The 20,138-nt window shown below is 48.3% G+C and overlaps 1 protein-coding gene across 2 annotated transcripts in view; it reads left to right on the top strand.

The window, feature by feature from the left end:
- Positions 1-2,064, top strand: part of LOC132455179 (NACHT, LRR and PYD domains-containing protein 3-like) — a 39,521-nt gene extending 37,457 nt beyond the window's left edge. For both annotated transcript variants that reach the window (XM_060048968.1, XM_060048967.1), the window contains one exon: positions 9-2,064. In XM_060048968.1, the coding sequence (XP_059904951.1) occupies positions 9-547 (539 nt within the window). In that variant the 3' untranslated portion in view covers positions 548-2,064. The remainder of the gene's footprint in view (positions 1-8) is intronic.
- The last annotated feature ends 18,074 nt before the right edge of the window (positions 2,065-20,138 follow it).

Here is a 20,138-nt window from a genome sequence, read left to right as displayed (position 1 = left end):
TCCATCAGATGCCTGTGAACTAACACTGGACCCAAACACAGCCCACAGACAACTCTCTCTGTCTGAGGACAACAGAAAGGTGACGGGGGTTCAAGAGGACCAGTCGTATCCGTATCACCCAGAAAGATTTGACCGCTGGTCCCAGGTGTTGTGTAAAGAGGGTCTGACTGGTCGCTGTTACTGGGAGGTAGAGAGGAAAGGAGATGTTTCTATAGGAGTGACATACAGACCGATCACAAGAAGAGGACGGGGTAATGACAGCAGGCTTGGATGGAACAACAAGTCCTGGACTCTTTATTTTCATGATGATCTTTGCTCTGCCCGTCACAACGGTAGAGACATACGTCTCCCGTACGCTGGCTCTACCAGAGTAGGAGTGTATCTGGACCGGCCTGCTGGCACTCTGTCCTTCTACAGAGTGTCCCCAGATGGAGGAGGGTCCTCGGACACACTGACACACCTCCACACCTTCCAGTCCACCTTCACCCAGGAGGAGCTCCTCCCTGGGTTCAGGGTATCGTTGCGTGCCTCAGTGTCTCTGTGTTAGTTATAGTCTCTCACTCTCTCTCTCTCTCTCTCTCTGAGTCTGAGGATATACGCATGCATATATTAACACACACACACATATATAATAACACATGCATATATTAACACAGACGCACATATATTAACACAGACACGCACATATATTAACACACACGCGTGCGCATACATTGTACACACATGTGCCCACGCATGCAAACACACACGCGAGCACGCACACACACACACACACATCGAAAAAACAAACACACACATGCTGTATAAATACACATATCTACAGACACACACACATATTAAGACACGCAAACACATGCGCATATAAACACACGCTCGCATGCACACACATAAACACATGCGCATGCACACACAAAACGCTTATATGAACACACACACGACACGTATATATGAACACACACGCGCCCAAACTCACACACACACACTCATACACAAATTATATAAATACACACAAACATGCATATGTAAACAAACGTATACGCACACAGACACACGCACACACACACACATTTTGAACACTCAAATATACACACAGACACACACATGCGCAGTTGCGCACACACATACACACATGCAGATATGAACACACACACACACACACCTAGATATGAACACACCCTGTGGCAACCCGCCTTCTAGAGTGAACCACCTCCTCCCCAAATAAGACACAACATAGCTGGCAAAAAGCCAAAAAGGCATGTTAAGTCCTAAATCAAACAAAGTCTCATACTGAAAATAATACAATTTGGGGGCCATCTGGGGGCAGACTGCTTCCAGGGGTGCTGGGCCGAATCCGGATCATCGATCAATCAATATTGATTGATGGTTAATCTTAACATGTTTATACTACAATATTGTTTATATTTTCAGACATTAACAGTTTCATACAAGGGCTCTGATATCAGTTTATATTTTGATAAGCAGCGGTGCACGCGCAGTGTGTGCGCGTGCATGTGTGTGTGTGTGTGTGTGTGTGTGTGCGCATGTGTGCGTTTCCGTGTATGTTCATACGCATTTGCGGTGTGTGTATGTGCGTGCTTGGGGTGTATGTATGCGTTTGCGCGTGCTGTGTGTGTGTGAGAGCTGCAGGCTGCTTGGCACATGCGCACATGACTAACTTGAGTAACTGGTGCGACAGGCCTGCTATTATAGTAGTAAGATATTCATAATGCAAGTGGTCTGGGAAAAGCTATTGATCATGTTGTGATTAATTTAAACTGAGTATTGATTGCTTCTGTTCTGGTGGGAACAATACAGCAGCAGAACATGTTCAGTTAAAATATGTGCACACCTGTTTATGATTAGTAATGTCTGCTGCTTCTATTGTTTGAGTCCTTGTGTTTATTGCATTAATGTAAGGGACTGTTCTTCTATTTTTTGAGTCCTTGTGTTTATTGTGTTCATGCAAGGGACTGTTCTTCTATTGTTTGAGTCCTTGTGTTTATTGTTTTCATGTGAGGGACTGTTTTTCTGTTTGGTTAATACAGCATGATGGTGATGAAACAATTCAGTGGATCCACTGAATGTTCTCGTGTGTTCAGCAGAGAATAAGTTTACACTTTAAGGTTGGACAAAGGCAGCGACACATACATGGAAGCGCGCACACACACACACACACACACACACACACACACACACACACACACACAAGCGTGCACACTCAAGACAAAGGCAGCGACACACTCGCCCAGGTAAGACATTATGTTTCCAAACAAAACAGCTCCGCCATTGACACATGCACAGGTAAGAACACACACGCACGCGCACACACCGCAGCGACACTCGCCCAGGTAAGATGTTATTTTTTTAAACATAGCGGCTCCGCCATCGACACACGCGCAGGTAAGAACACACATGCACGCGCACACACACCGTAGCGACACTCGCCCAGGTAAGACGTTGGGCCCTATTTTAACGGTCTGAAACACAAGTGTGAAGCGCCAAGCGCAAGTAGCTTTGTGGGCGGTTCTATGGCGATGTTGCTATTTTACCGGAGCACATAAATGACTCTTGCGCCCGGCGCAAATCAAAAAAGGGTTGGTCTAAAGAAGCCTAATTACCCGTAGGTGTGGTTTGGGCGTAACGTTCAATAAACCAATAAGAGTGCCATCTCCCATCCCCTTTAAGAGCCATGAGCGCATTTGAATCTGACGAGTTGATATTTTGACAAACTTCAAATGGCTCAGTTATGCCCAAATAATATGGCCTAATTCACACATGGAATAGCGTTTTCTTCCACAACTTCAGCAACTCTGAGTCCTCAAATAAATTTCGGCAAAGAAAACGTAACACACATATGATATGCGATAACTGTGGTTCTATTTAATGATATACACATTACATTAACAAACATTTTTTCTTACCAGTATTGCATGCATTATCGTTATCGACTTGTGTTCCTAATATGCATGTGTCCCCCCGTTAATATACATTGCCATGGACTGTATTATGCGTTAAATGATTATTTTGCGTGTGTTTGACCAGATGGACGCACACACGCACGTCCGCTTTCATTCATTCTTTTTAATACTCGCGGTAAAACAATGTTTCTTCAGAATCAAATACTCATCAATCCTAAGAGTTATGAGCTTGTACACAATGTCTGACAAGAAAATATGTGTTTGCTGTACGGTGTTTGTAGATGCATTGATTTAAAAGTACAACTTATTACCGCTGTATCAGCTGTTCTTTCCCAAATAATTTCCCAAGAATCTGTGGCTAGGTAGATGAGAGAAGCAAAGTGTATGCGCGAGGTGCACAAGTAACATTATGCGTGATTGCGCTCTTGCGCTCCCTATAACACAGAACGAAAACATGTCAATAACACAGTCTGGTGAATTATGTCTATAGAGTCCACCACAAGACTACACTTTGTTGCTCAAACTTAATATTATTCTCCTCGCTGAGCCTCCCCAAATATCTTGCGATATTGATATCCCCCCCTCCCTGCAGACAGTTTTAGTTGTTTTATTTTTCATATGTTTTGTGTGGATGCTATGTGTGACTAGGCTAATGCTGCCTGCCTTGGCCAGGACACTTGAAGAGATGTTTAATCTCAATGATGATTATTATTTTCATCTAACCAATAGTAGTTGCCTTGCATTTTAAAATGTCAATGCACTTTTCATCCCTGAATAACACTAAAAGCTATTTAATAATTGATTTGCAAGCATAGTATATTACACTTTCCATTGAACAGAACTCTTTCACCATAAATGTACTAATTTTATAATGTAATCAAATGCTCACACATTAGCTGCTTTCAGACACACGTGTAAGTCCTGATATACTCCTGATGGGCCCTATGTGTGAACAACATATTTTTGTTCACACATAGGTGAAGGCTTTGCGCACCGCCGGGCCAGTGTGTGTTTGTCAGGTGAAAACTAAATGTCAAGGGAAAAAGTAGCGGTTCCTGGCCAAGCTCACCAGGGAGGCAAACACGAACGCGCATTCATTAACGCGCGCAGTGCATCCGCACATGCATGCATTTTCTAAAGCGTAGGCCTACACAACTTTAAAAAAAACATACATGCGTGACGCGTCGTGTGGAGGCGCATTAGAGAGGATCATAACTAAAAACTAGACACTTAACAGTGTGTCAGCAGAGTGCAATTCTTCTAAACTTTTAATCAAACGTGCAGACAAAGTCAAACGTCAGACAAACTTCATAAAGTAAAGTTCCTTCATGGTGCATGCTGCTTAAATGTAATGCATATGAGCCTTCTAGTCAGTTGCTTGCCGCACAAGGCGGCAAGCCGGTGTTCTGCCAATTTCTGCTCCCTTGTCATATTTTGCTACCGTAGTGTGACTCGATAGCAGAGTCTATGAAATCATGCTACCCTATCAGAAAATGCTACCTTACGTCACAAGCATATTTGATCTGTAGACCAATCGCCTGTATCAAATAATGCATCCACTGCAGAATCATGTTATTTTACACCACAACTCACCCTATGTACACTATAAGAATATGGGGGGCATCTTTTGATGCTGGTTAAATGTCTTTATTGAGGATTTCAGGGGTACAGTATGTGGATAGACCAATTGCCTATCAAATAATGTTCCCGTTGCAGAATCACGTTATTTTACACCACTTCTCACCCTATGCACACTAAGAACATATGGAGCATATTTTGATGCTTGTTTATAATGTCTTTATTGAAGATTTCAGGGGTACAGTATGTGGAGATACCAATCGCCTCTATCAAATAATGCTCTCACTGCAGAATCACGTTATTTTCCACCACTTGTTTTTTTCCACCACTTGTTTTATTCAAGTATTGCATAGCGGTTTGATTTGTGTCTCTGCAAGGATGTTGTGATAAAACAGGGTGTGTACTGTGTGAGCCACTCACTTTACCAAACATACTGCCAAACTTTACCAGTATGCTCGCAGGCATATTTAAGAGCCGCATATGAGATACTGCTGCTGATGTTATAGGCCTACCTACATCTTGGGTTAGAAAGCTTAAAGCTGTTACCAGCTTGCAGATGCACTGATAATGCCTTTTTAGCTCGCTCTGTCGGTCGGTCGGTTGGTCCACAGCAATACGTGGTCACGGGAGCTATAGCGAGTTCACACTTGTTTCTGTATCATTGCTGTTTGAGTAGAAGCTGTCTCATTGGGTATGCCAATGCGCCGAGTATGTGCGTGTGGTCCATGTAATATTCCTTGAACGCTTTTACAAATGGCACTAAATTAAGCTTTTCTGTTTAAGTAATTATTTTGTTTAAATTAAGTTATTTTGCAGGGGTTCAGTAAGGGGGCCTCACACAAATAGCAGCCTAGGGGCCACCTTAATACACCACTGCCGGTGATAGAGCCCCGTTAATCAGCGGCGATGCCGCTGACGGCGCCCCACTTCTGATACCTGGCATATAGGGCATATGTCTCTGTCCATGGTGCCAAATCATGTCTGAGAGTTTGTGGGCCCTATTTTAACGGTCTGAAACGCAAGTGGGAAGGGCAAAGCGGAAGTAGCTTTGTGGGCGGTTCTACGGCGCTATCGCTATTTTACAGGCGGATAAATGACACTTGCGCCGCGGCGCAAGTGTCAAAAGGGTTGGTCTGAAGCAGCCTAATTACCCGTAGGTGTGGTTTGGGCGTAACTTGCAATGAACCAATCAGAGCGTTTTCTCGCATCCCCTTTAAGAGCAATCGGCGCTTGTTCCATGGCGGATTGCTATTATGATGGCGGATTTGCCAGGCGCACGCCAAGAAAGGTTCACAACAGATGAGACCGATGTGCTCGTCAGAGCAGTCAAAGACCGTGAGATGACTTTGTATGGGGATGGGAGGAACCCACCCAAAATTGCTTCGGTGAAAGCGGCTTGGGAGGAAATCGCCATAATTGTCTCAGAAGCTGGACAACATAGGACATCTCTCCATTACCGTAAGCGGTACAACAACGTCAGGAGAAGAGGCAAGGCCAAGCTTGCTGCCAACTCGCAAGCACGTCAAAAGACTGGAGGAGGATCTGGCAGTTACCAGGACCTCACCAAAAGCGTTGAGGGTTTTGGGGGCTTTGAAGTCAGCACCCAACCCGATGCACCAGCTGTCCAACCCCAAGGTACAGAAATAAAGTTCACATAAATAGAGATGTCTCGTGAAAATCTTTTTAATCATTTTTGACATTTATTAAATGTAACACAGCCATAAAATAAATCAAAACAATGTCACGTAGCTTCTCAGGATGAAGACCCTGGCCTCGGGACCAGCACACACGGGGCAGCTGAGGGAGCCGCGCGGCGCACTCAATGCAGACGCCGTGGCAGCAGCGCCAGCAGCATGAGACCGCAGGACCACCCGTTCCTGCAGCTCCAGCAAACCGGGTTCGACATGCTGGAGCGGGAGGTGGCCGGGATGCGGCGAGACACCAACACCCGTCTGGACCGGGTGGCGATGTTGCTGCGGCCTCTCGGGCGCATCGCTTCAAGTTTGGACCGGATTGCGACAGCTATGGAACGAGCATGGCCCCCAAACGACCCAACTCCTCCCCATGTTGTGCCCCGTCCTCCCCATGTTGTGCCCCGTCCTCCCCCCATTCCATCTCCGTCCACCCGCTCCACCAGGAGCACATCCAGCATCGCCACTCCCGGACCCTCATTTGTCGAATCCCGCCGAGGCAGGCGTAAAAGGCCTTACAGAGGAGGGAGGAAATAATTTATTTTTCGGCTGAATCTCCTTAAAATCTTTGCAACTTTTCATTTTTCGTTTTGTATTCTTTTTTTTCATTTACGCCTACGAACATTTGGACAAGTCGAATAATAATGTCTCTAGGACATACTATACTTTCCGATGTTTTGGGCTCACTTTCTCTGAATCACAAGGTTATGAATGCATGGTAATAATTGTACAATGTAGCTAAACAATAGAGCGGAGATGTCATTAGTTTGCGTACCTCACTACATACGATGCAGCTCCTCTGACAGATGAGCTCTCCTCTCCCGTGCTGCTGCTGGGGCATTTGGACGTAATGGCATCGGCGCATGCAGTTCAGCATCACGTCTCCTTAAGTCCTCTAATCTATCCTGATTAATGTCATCGACACATCCATGATTCATGGCAACGTTGTGTAAAACACAACATGCCACAAAGAATGCTGCGACTTTTTGAGGACCATACTGTAAAGTACCACCTGACCTATCCAAACACCTGAAGCGCATTTTCAGTATTCCGAATGTACGTTCAATTACACTGCGTGTTTGTGTGTGTTTCCTGTTGAATACAATTTTGTGTGTGTGTGATGGATTCCCAAAGCCCGCCGAGATCAAAGAGGAAGATCTTACTTGTTCATATGTAGTTATTAGGCGTGTTTGTGTTTCTGCAGATCAGACCACGTTTTCTTTTGGTAATATGTTAAATCAGTTCAATCAAACTTTCATGCCACATGGTTTTATAATCACCTTGTCTATCCTTTTGCTGTAGCTTATAAGTCACTATGTGTGTGTGTGTGTGTGTGTGTGTGTGTGTGTGTGTGTGTGTGTGTGTGTGTGTGTGTGTGTGTGTGTGTGTGTGTGTGTGTGTGTGTGTGGTTGTTAATAAAAGTTATTAGACTGCCTTTTATGTTTATTCGCAAGTAAGATTAAATTATTTGGTAATTTATTATCATACATATTGTGTTGTTATGTGGCTCAGAGAGGGTCACTAATACGTTTGGCTCTCTAGACACATGGCATTTGCACATTTTCATTGTGAGACCCCCTCTCAGGGGGCCTACGAAACCTCTCGGCCCCTAATGGCAGGTTAAGGTGGGCCTGAGTGTGTGTGTGTGTGTGTGTGTGTGTGTGTGTGTGTGTTTGTGTGTGTGAGAGATCAACGCAGTTATTTGTGAGCTCCTCGGTCGTCCTAGAGTTGCCTCTTGAACTCAACTAAGTTTACATCAGACGGACGGACAGGTTTTGTATAGGAGGTAGAAGATTTGCGATATATTTCCTTGCATTTCCCAAACAAATGTGTATTGCCAAACGTTTTAATGCTGCTGATGGCTAGCCTGTGAAAGTATCAAACAGAAAATGTCTGACCCCAAACCAAACAGGTCTGCCTCGCTTTCTGGAAGACTCCGGTCATGTGCATTGAGTGCCCGGGCAGAGTGTGTGCAGTTAGCATGTAGATAGACCAACAGGTACGCCGTCCATCCTTGTATTTCATTTTCATTTAATTTACTGGCGGGATTTAACAAATGACAAAAATATGCTTCTAAAGTAAATGTTCAACCCTACCTTTAATATAACAGGTCTTTTAAATGATTTCCAAGAAATAAAGAGAAAATGCCTCCTTCAAATCTGATTTAAATAACTATACGGTACTCACCTATGGAGAAGCAGGGGAGCAGGTAGTCAAATCCTGCTCTCTCCTGCCACATCCATGATTTCAGTACTGATTGCCAAATGAAAACTCCAAAATCCCAATAGAGAAAGAGTCTGTGAATATACAAATACGAAGGACTCTGCTAGAGGCGACAGCGAAAGGGAGAAAGGAAAGGGGGATACATAAATGACCATAATAATAATAATGTAATTATTATTATGGTGTTAATATATAATAACAATAATATAATAATAATTATTATGTTATAGATTAATCTATCATTGCAGATATAATTGAGTTTACGGAAAAAGGCGGTGCATGGTGGGGGGTCGTCCTTGTTGTACCATGTATCATGGTATCACTGGTAGTCGCACTCTTGCACCTTCTATTTAATTTAGGCTCCGTTGTCTAGGCTTGGCTTATTTGTCTAATAACGGCCCTAATTGCTTTTAGACCTTTCCTTTCGTGTATAAAAAGTGGTATATACTGTAAATAAAGTTACCTTGCCTTGCCTTAGACTGTGGTGGAATATGCGGTGGGTATATTGTGCTCATTTTATCACCCCCCATCCCCCAAAAAGAAAATCCAAGCTGTGCAGAAACTGACCAAAATTGAACTATTTTGATTGAAACTTTGAAACTCATCTCATCTCATCTCATTTTCGACCGCTTATCCGGGGTCGGGTCGCGGGGGGAGCAGCTCAAGCAGGGGGCCCCAGACTTCCCTTTCCCGGGCCACATTGACCAGCTCTGACGGGGGGATCCCGAGGCGTTCCCAGGCCAGTGTTGAGATATAATCTCTCCACCTAGTCCTGGGTCTTCCCCGAGGTCTCCTTCCCACTGGACGTGCCTGAAACACCTCCCAAGGAAGGCGCCCAGTGGGCATCCTTACCAGATGCCCGAACCACCTCAGCTGACTCCTTTCTAAGTAAAGGAGCAGCGGCTCTAATCCGAGTTCCTCACGGATGGCTGAGCTTCTCACCCTATCCCTAAGGGAGACGCCAGCCACCCTTCTGAGAAAACTCATCTCGGCCGCTTGTACCCGCGATCTCGTCCTTTCGGTCATCACCCAGCCCTCATGACCATAGGTGAGGATAGGAACGAAGATCGACCGGTAGATCGAGAGCTTTGCCTTGCGGCTCAGCTCTCTTTTCGTTACAACGGTGCGGTAAAGCGAACGCAATACCGCCCCCGCTGCTCCGATTCTCCGGCCAATCTCACGCTCCATAGTACCCTCACTCGCGAACAAGACCCCGAGTTACTTGAACTCCTTCACTTGGGCTAAGGACTCATTTCCTACCCGGAGTAAGCAATCCACCGGTTTCCTGCTAAGAGTCATGGCCTCAGATTTAGCGGTGCTGATCCTCATCCCAGCCGATTCACACTCGGCCGCCAGCCGATCAAGTGAGTGCTGAAGGTCACAGGCCGATGATCCAATGAGGACCACATCATCTGCAAAAGCAGTGACGAGATCCTCAGACCACCGAACTGCAACCCCTCCCCACCACGACTACGCCTCGATATCCTGTCCATGTATATCACAAACAGGATTGGTGACAAGGCGCAGCCCTGGCGGAGACCAGCACCCACTGAGAACGAAACTGACTGGCTGCCGAGAACACGAACACAGCTCTCGCTTTGGGAGTACAAAGATTGGATGGCCCTGAGGATAGACCCCCTTACCCCATACTCCCGCAGCACCTCCCACAGTTTCTCCCGGGGGACCCGGTCATACGCCTTCTCCAGATCCACAAAACACATGTAGACCGGATGGGCATACTCCCAGGCCCCCTCCAGGATCCTTGCGAGAGTGAAGAGCTGGTCCGTAGTTCCACGTCCGGGGCGAAAACCGCATTGTTCCTCTTCAATCTGAGGTTCGACGATCGGCCGAACCCTCCTTTCCAGCACCTTGGAGTAGACTTTACCAGGGAGGCTGAGAAGTGTGATACCCCGGTAATTGGCACACACTCTCTGGTCCCCCTTTTTGAACAGGGGAACCACCACCCCGGTTTGCCACTCCTTTGGCACTGTACCCGACTCCCACGCGATGTTGAATAGGCGTGTCAACCATGACAGCCCCTCAACACCCAGAGCCTTTAGCATTTCTGGCTGGATCTCATCAATCCCTGGGGCTTTGCCACTGCGGAGATGTTTGACTACCTCAGTGACCTCCACCAGGGAAATTGACGACGAAACACCATCAACCTCGAACTCTGCCTCCAACATAGAGGAAGTGTTATTCGGATTCAGGAGTTCCTCAAAGTGTTCCTTCCAACGTCCGACGACCTCCTCAGTTGAGGTCAACAGAGTCCCATCCTTACTGTACACAGCTTGGATGGTTCCCCGTTTCCCCCTCCTGAGGTGCCGGATAGTCTTCCAGAAACACTTTGGTGCCGACCGAAAGTCCTTCTCCATGGCCTCTCCGAACTTCTCCCACACCCGCTGCTTAGCCTCCGACACGGCAGCCGCTGCAGCCCTTCGAGCCTGTCGGTACCCTGCAACCGAGTCAGGAGTCCTCCAGGATATCATATCCCGGAAGGCCTCCTTCTTCAGTCGGACGGCTTCCCTGACCACCGTAGTCCACCACGGTGTCCGAGGGTTACCGCCCCTTGAGGAGCCTAAGACCCTGAGGCCACAGCTAGCCACCGCAGCTTCAGCAATGGAGGCTTTGAACACCGCCCACTCCGGCTCAATGCCCCCAACCTCCACAGGAATGCCAGAAAAGCTCCGCCGGAGGTGTGAGTTGAAGATACCTAGGACGGGGGCCTCCTCCAGACGTTCCCAGTTCACCCGCACTACTCGTTTGGGCTTACCAGGTCTATCCGGAAATTTCCCCCATTCCCTGATCCAACTCACAACCAGATGGTGGTCGGTTGACAGTTCCGCCCCTCTCTTTACCCGAGTGTCCAAAACATGCGGCCTCAGATCAGATGACACGATCACGAAATCGATCATCGATCTTCGGCCTAGGGTACTCTGGTACCAGGTACACTTATGAGCACCCTTATGTTCGAACATGGTGTTTGTTATGGATAATCCATGACTAGCACAGAAGTCCAATAACAAACGACCGCTCGGGTTTAGATCAGGGAGGCCGTTCCTCCCCACCACGCCTCTCCAGGTGTCTCCATCGTTGCCCACGTGGGCGTTGAAGTCTCCCAGCAGAACTACGGAGTCCCCTACTGGAGCCCCATACAGGACTCCATTCAGGGTCTCCAAGAAGGCAGAGTACTCTGAGCTGCTGTTTGGTGCATACGCACAAACAACAGTCAGAGTTTTCCCCCCTACAACCCTTAGGCGCAGGGAGGCGACCCTCTCGTCTACCGGGGTAAACTCCAACACCGCGGCGCTCAGCCGGGGATTTATGAGTATCCCCACACCCGCCCGGCGCCTCACGCCCTTGGCAACTCCGGAGAAGAATAGAGTCCAACCCTTATCCAGGAGTACGGTACCAGAGCTGAGACTGTGCGTGGAGGTAAGCCCCACCAGATCTAACTGATAGCGCTCCACCTCCCTCACAAGCTCCGGTTCCTTTCCCCACAGCGAGGTGACGTTCCACGTCCCCAGAGCCAGCTTCTGCCGCCCGGGTCTGGTCCGTCGAGACCCCTGACCTTCGCTGCCACCCATGTGGCTGCGCACCCGACCCCAACGGGTCTTCCCACAGGTGGTGGGCCCATGGGATGAAGAGAGGGGGGGTGCCACGTAGTTTGTTCGGGCTGTGCCCGACCGGGCTCCGTGGCAAACCCGGCCACCAGGCGCTCGCCATCGAGCCCTCCGTCTGGGCCTGGCTCCAGACGGGGGCCCCGGGCTTCCTCCGGGCCGGGTCACATCTCCTCTTTTTTCGTTCTTCATTGGAGTTTTGTGAACCATTCTTAGTCTGGCCCCTCACCTGAGACCACTCTGCCATGAGAGACCCTACCAGGAGCACAAGGCTCCAGACAACACAGCTCTCAGGTTCACAGGGACACGCAAACCTCTCCACCACGATAAGGTGACGGTTCCAGGAGAGGACTTGAAACTATTCCTACAATATCGAGAAAAAAAAAAAAAAAGTCTACACAAAAGCCATTGTACAGTGAGCCCTTGACATACAATATAACGTAAACACAGAAGCTATGTAACAATGGCTGCAAATTGACACCTTTCTGTGACTGTACTTCCAGGCTTTGTATTGCAAGACTAGTGACTGCGACTGCAAGTTAATGGTCTAATACGGTTGAAGGTGCATGTGCTCCCCGTCCATGCATGTAGCCAGTCGTTCCCAACCAGTGATCTGCAGCCTCCAGAGGGCAGCCTTTTTGTTTTTCCTAACTTTGAAGGAAACCAACATTGTCAAATTGGCCCTGCCCTTTTATTGAGAAGGCCAATAACAATTTGTGCTTTTCAGATGGTAAAATGTCTTACTTTGATGCATCATGCGTAGACTTACGTGGATGAAGCACAAAGTTTGTTTCGTGCAAACAAATTGGGCGAGCCTGATGGAGGGGGCAGATTGTGTGATAGGAAGTATGGGTACAAACTAAGCCGGAACAATATTTTAATTGAGGGGGCATTGTTCCCTGTTGCCCCCTCCAGGGGCCTGTGTGTGCCTCACATTCTCTCTCTCTCTTTGTCTTTCATCGTCTCTCTGTCACATACTCAGCTCTCTGTATCCTCTTCCGTCTTCTTGGCTAATGTTTTCCTCACGTCTCTCCCTCTTCTCTCTCTCCCTCCATCTTTTTGTCTCTCTCTATCTGTGGAAACCGCACATGGTGGGTCAGACCCAAAACATCCCGAGTGCCACTTGAGATGTGTTTCAAAACATGAGCAACGTGCACGACGCAAAAACAACAGCAACGTGCATGATACCAATAAGTCACCATCTGTCAAGGCTACGGCCGTGCCTCCTCTCATTCCTTGTGTCTCCTGTGTTCCCCGACTCCCTCTCTTTGTGTGTTTGTTTGTTTAATTGTTTTGTGTGTTTGTGTGTGTTTTTGTTTGCGGTGGGAGTGGCAAACCATTCATTCTCCCAGCTCCAACATTCCTAGAATATGACCATGGGGCAGACTACTTTACGACCATATGGGCGTCTTATAGCGCTGATTGCAATTCTTATTGCAGCCTGCAGGGTTATGCGAGAAAAATACGGAGGGACGCGGTCGTTGAGCTCCGCCGCCCCAGATTGCATGACACATTAAACTCAACTAGAATCGCCACCATCAATTTGATATCAACAGACCGAAAATTGTCGGAGGGCCTACAGAAACTATAGATAGTTAATGTGACAATCACATTATTAAAAATAAACTTGGAGCAATGTTTTACTGAGGAACTATTTTTTTTGGGAGCATGCTTTTGCAGGGAGTTCACCGCCCCACCTGCCCATATGGACGGCATGCGGCTGCTCAGCTCTCTGTATCCTCTTCCGACACTGAAGGAGTTCTGAAGGCACTGGGTTTCACTCAAGGATTGGACAGACAACAGTTGTTTCCGTTTTTGGTCTTTCCTCTTTTTTTTTCTTTTTTTTTAGAATACAGAGCACAAGTCCATAGGGTTGCAATAGTTAGCAGTTAGCACCAGGAACCACTTTCTTTTGTCCTCTTAGTCCTATTAGTTTCTAGGCCCTTAGGTAAAAAACCTAAGATAAACAGACATGAAGATACACAGAGCAGTAGTTAGTTGTCACTTGAATAAATGTGCAAAATGCAAATACATGGATGAAATGTGCAAATATGCTATAATCCTGTGCAAATACATGAATGAAATGTGCAAATATGCTTCCAATAAATATTTACCAAATTTGCCATGTTACAACACTAGGAAAATAAATATTAGCAATATTTCATTTAAGATTTGTAGAAAAATAGTAATCTGTACAAAGTGAGTGTACATTAGATTGAACATGAGCAACCCCACTATGGAATATGAAGCACCCGCCCAACTGGAGATGCGTGGTTAAAAGAGTTACAGCCATTTCGCTGGGACCACAATTAATAGACTGCAAAGTCTCAGATGCAATGCGCCCGGGCCATTAAGCTTTCGTCCCGTTTTTAACCAACATTAAAACACTACAATGGTGACAATCAGTGCAAACGCCAAGCTCCAAACATGCCGACCGTATACGCCACAAATCAAGTCAAACGAGACATGCGCTTACCGGCAGCCTCTCCAATTTTCAGCGTTACGTTTCCGCACAGCACTTTTCCCAAACTGAGAGCAAGCACAGATTAATTTTCGTGTTACTCTCACCAGTGTGTCTCGCCAACTAAACGCCAACCAGATAAATAAGCACCTGTGAGCTGAATCTGCAGCACAACCAAATCAGTAGAACAGCGGACAGCTGACACTCATTAGTTGACTCGCGCTTCTCTTAATCAACTCGCATTTACCGCGGCTAACACACCACCTATTTTTCCTACTTTTTAATTTTTCTGTTTTAATTTTCCTCCCGTGCATTTTTCCTGTGAATTTAAACAAACCGCTGCAGACCTAGTCTGACGCGACACCCACACACACACAGACGCACACACCTGCATTTTTCCTGTGAATTCAAAACAAACCGCTGCAGACCTAGTCTGACGCGACACCTCCCACTCGAGCTTCCTGTGCCTAGACAGGAAGGTCGCACACAAAAAGCAAACTACATCACCATTAGGGGCACTGCTCCTCAACAGGCAATAAAACTATGAGCCGCCTAACATCTCTGCGCAGTACCACACAGTTGCGTTTCTCTTTCCGGTCACCAGAGGTGTGGACTGCTGGTTGCTGAGGGTGAACTGAGACACAGCTGCCTGTGGTGACAAGAACTTCAGCATCTCTCACTATGCCCTTTGGGTCAGAGGATACGGTGACGACTCGACCAAGTCTAAATTGCCCCCGCAAGGCGTTCTGATCGCAGAGCCAAACAATGTCACCAACAGAAACATTTCTTTCTGCGGTGTGCCACTTGGACCGGACGAACAGGTTGGGGCCTGCGAGCTGGGACCAAGCTTTCCAGAACTCGTTGACCTGGGTTTGGATCTCTCGGAGCCGCTTGTAGGGGTAGTTCTGGAAGTCAAAGGACTTGAGGTCACCAGTCTGCGATGCTCGACCAAGGAGGAGAGAGTTTGGCGTCACGTATTGAACGCGGTCCTCCCGACTCTGCACTCTTGCATCAATAGGCCGCTCATTTGCCAGGTTTGCTGCCATCTGGAGGGCTGTGAGGAACTCGCTGAAGGTGAGGTTTGCCTGGGTGCCCAGACTTTGAAGGGCTCTCTTTGTGATCTTTACGGCAGCTTCTGCAGCTCCATTTTGATGCGGTGAATCGGCAGGGAGCACTTTCCATGTCCAGCTTGTCCCATTCTTCACAGCATACTCTTCCAGGTTTGGCATGTCTTGGCTACCCAGGAAACTGTAAAGGTCTTCCAGCAGAGACTTTGCACCGACAAAGTTGGTTCCAGGGTCTGACCAGACCTTGGCGCGGTGCCCTCTGATGGCGGTGAACCTTTGGTAGGCCATGAGGAAGCTTTCTGTTGAAAGGCTGTTGACAAGGTCGATATGCAGAGCCCGGCTTGCCATGCAGCAGAAGACGACTCCCCAGACTTTCATGGAGACTCTTCTTTTGATGTAATCTCAGGTCGACTGACATGAATTGGAACGGCGCAGCAGGTCTTGCCCTTTCTACGGGTAGGTCACCCATCACTTGTTGGCAGACTTGAGCTCTGGCCTTTTTGCAGTGGATGCACTTATTGATGACTTGTTGAGCCAGTCTCCTGCCTTGCACAACCCAAGCCTTTTGCCGCATTCTGAGTAGAGTGCCAGCAACTCCTTCATGGCCTTCTTGGTGACTTTGGCGTGCCAGCAGAGTCCCCAACCAGGTGTTGAAGGGGATCAGTGGAACAGCACGGCCATCTTCTTTAAAGTGCTGGACCCTGCCACCGCACAGCAACAGCCCGCTGGCTTCGTCCCTGTACGCGACCAGCCGGTTTGTTGTGGTGTCAGGGAAGGTAGCTCCTTCTTGTGCCGCGAGGCAGATGTCTCGGAAGGAGTCTTCTCTCTCGGCCACAGTGACTGTACCGGTCATTTGGACTGCCTCCCACTTTGGTTTCCCCCGGGCTTTGAGACTGAGAAATTTCTTTGCGGCCCTCCAGACCAGTGCAAGAGACTTTACCAGTCTGGTTAGCTGCTGAACCGCTGGATTTTAACCAGATTTGTGACAGCGGATCCAGCAGGAGGCCTGTGCAGATTAGTGGGGTTTGAGCTTGGTTCTGTCTTGGGTTCCTTCTTTGCTCCAGATCGGGTCAGTGCAGCAACGAACGCCTTCTTCTGGATGCGCATGATGTTCTCTCTGGCTTCCACAGCAACATCTTTTGCAGATTTCACGGGCCACTCACGCTCGGGGAGGCTCAGAAACTTGGGACCAAGCTGCCATTCAGTGTCTTCGTCCAGCTCCTCCGGGCTTGCCCCTCTTGAGATAATGTCTGCAATGTTGAGAGGCCCAGGAATCCACCACCAGTCTCGGACGTTTGTGCTGCCTTGGATTTCTCCAATTCTATTGGCAAAAAACGTTTGGTAGCCGTAGCTCTCACGTTGGATGGCCCCCAGGACTGTCCGGCTGTCGATCAGGTGGTACCACTTTTCCACACGGATACTACAGTGCTTCTGGAAGTACTTCTTTAGACGGCCAGAGTAGACGGCACCGCAGACTTCAGCCTTGACAGCGTCGCCCTTGTGGTCTAGAGGAGTCAACCTGGCTTTGGCTTCGACCAGTCGTAGGGTCACAGTGTGTGGCATTTCCCACCGTAGGTACAGTACAGCACCATAGGAACGCTCGCTGCCATCGGAGAAGGTGATACCGCAGGGTTTGGCACAAGAGTCAGGTGGTGTCAAGGCTCTGGTGAACTTCAGCCGACTGAGCTCAGCGTAGTCTTCAAGGAGGCAGATGGCGTCTTCCCGAAGGCCCTCGGACAAAGGTGCGTCCCATGTATCCTCAGCTGGACTGTACTTAACTCTTGCCTCCTGGAATGCTCTTCTTACCAGGATGGCTCCCTTCTGCTTGACCGGTGTTGCAAGGCCGAGGGGATCGTACAGCCCAGAGACTTGACTGAGGAGCTCTCGCCGGGTAAGTGGATTTGGTGCCTGGGCCCTGACTTCCTCTTTTGACAGGTTTACTCCCAGCCGCATTTTCTTCTTCTTTTTGGAGAAGTTCACAGCCACCATTAGGTGAAGCTTGTCGTGCTCTGGATCGTACCAAAGACCCAGGGCTTTGTTGTTCTCCTCTGAGAGTTGGTTTGGGAGGACCATCACTGAGGGTTCTTTCTTCTGGGGGTCACCTGGTTCTGACCTCCCACTTTGGACCATGACAGAGGGTTCTTTCTTCTGGGGGTCACCTGGTTCTGACCTCCCACTTTGGCCTGAGTAGACCCATGGCTTCATATAGAATCCACCAGCTTCCAGGATGTGCTCAACGTTTGCCGTGATTTGCTTGAGCTTGTTCAGGTTGTCATTCGAGACCAAGATGTCATCGACATACGCGTCTTGCTCCAGCACTCGACGCTCTTCTGCGAGATGGTCGAACATGGGCAAATTTGCAGTTTCCCGCATGGCGACTTGTGCGATACAGCCTGCTGGTTTGTCGCCAATGTTGACTCTCGTGATGGCATATTCCTGGATGTCATCCTCCTCAGAGTCTCTCCACAGGAAGCGGTGGAGGTGCACTTCTTGGTCCTCAAGCCATACAGAATTGTACATTCTTTTTATGTCCCCAAGTGCGGCGAAGACGCCTTGCCGGAATCGGATGAGGACAGCACGAATGTCGTTAAGGACGCCTGGACCTTTGAGGAGTAGGTCATTCAGGCTCTGGCCCTTGAATTTCTGACTGCTATTCCAGACGAGACGGACTGGTGTAGTCACAGAGTGCAGATTTGGAGCAATCAAGTGGCTGATGTACCACACAGGCCCAGTCCAGCTTGCCGAATCTTCTTTGGACAGTTTGACTGCAGCTCTCCGGTCGACCATTTCATGGACTTGAGCTTTGTAGGTCGCCTTCCATTTTGGCTCCTTTGCCAACTGTTTTTCTGTCCTCAGGAATGTTGCTTCGACAGCTCTCCTGTTGTTCGGCAGTGTTGCTGGGTCTTCCACCCAGGGGTATTTGGCATGCCAGTGTGGTTTCTCGCTGTGGCGATCTCCGGTGGTGTATGTCAGTCCACTTTTTATTTGCTCCAGTTCTCGCTCCTCTGAGATTGACATCTCCTTCCCTCCAGGCTGGCAATTTCCACACCTGCAGCCGCCGCACCTGGGCTCGCACGCGGCCCCGATGCTGTCCCACTTCCACCAGTTCATGAAGTCTCGACTGGCAGAAGATGTAGTGGCTTGGGCAAGTTGAGGTGGCTGCACTGGGCCATGGGTGATCTCTCTGTACCCTACAGCTGCTGTGCGCATGGAGCGAGCAAAGTGGGTTCTGGACCCGTGGGCAGTGATCTTGACTTCCTCCAAGAGGTCTGGATAAGAGCCGCCCACTGTTTTCCCGAGGGGGCCATCCCACAGGACAAGGTCACCGATGGAGCGCACCTTTTGAGGGACGAGTTGCCCTTCTTTGTGGCTGATGAGCAGCCCGATCTTGGTGGGACGGACCAGTTCATGGAGAGGGACGTCGGGGAATAGTTTCTGCAGAGTCTTGGGTGGCACATGACGACTGACCTTTGCGATGCTGTCCAGCCCGTAGCACACGAGGTGGTGGGATCTGAGGGTTCCTTTTGAAGTTGAGACCCGGATCTTCAGGAGGTAACGCTTGGTCTCCACTGTCACCTGCATCCCACCGACTCCATGGACTATGAGCGTCACAACCTCACTCCTCAAATTCAGCTCACCAGCAGCTTCATGAGTTATGTAATTTGTGTCGGACGCCAAGTCTATTAACGTCCCAATCTTCTGGCCAGCGTTTGCGGTGACTATGTAAGGGCCCTAAAACACTACAATGGTGACAATCAGTGCAAACGCCAAGCTCCAAACATGCCGACCGTATACGCCACAAATCAAGTCAAACGAGACATGCGCTTACCGGCAGCCTCTCCAATTTTCAGCGTTACGTTTCCGCACAGCACTTTTCCCAAACTGAGAGCAAGCACAGATTAATTTTCGTGTTACTCTCACCAGTGTGTCTCGCCAACTAAACGCCAACCAGATAAATAAGCACCTGTGAGCTGAATCTGCAGCACAACCAAATCAGTAGAACAGCGGACAGCTGACACTCATTAGTTGACTCTCGCTTCTCTTAATCAACTCGCATTTACCTCGGCTAACACACCACCTATTTTTCCTACTTTTTAATTTTTCTGTTTTAATTTTCCTCCCGTGCATTTTTCCTGTGAATTTAAACAAACCGCTGCAGACCTAGTCTGACGCGACACCCACACACACACACACACACACACACACACACACACACACACACACACACACACACACACACACACACACACACATGCACCCACAGACGCACACACCTGCATTTTTCCTGTGAATTCAAAACAAACCGCTGCAGACCTAGTCTGACGCGACCTAGTCTGTATCTAAGTTATTAGAAATTATTATATCTTCTGTGGTTGTTAAAACCACCAAGAAATGACCTTTTCCAGGCAAAGTAAAGTTGAGTCAAGTGTTTCTGTATAGCTCTTAATCACAGTTAAAGTGGCAAATCAACATAAAATCACCACAATGTCTCTCCTTTTGCACCGACTCTCTTTCAAAGATTTAACATATATGGACTCCACAAAGAAGAGGAGCACACACATCAACACATTTGAGGTAGC

The sequence above is a fragment of the Gadus macrocephalus genome, chromosome 4 (assembly GCF_031168955.1).
Source record: "Gadus macrocephalus chromosome 4, ASM3116895v1".
NCBI classification, from domain to species: Eukaryota; Metazoa; Chordata; class Actinopteri; order Gadiformes; family Gadidae; genus Gadus; species Gadus macrocephalus.
This window is presented reverse-complemented; position numbering and strand designations above follow the sequence as displayed.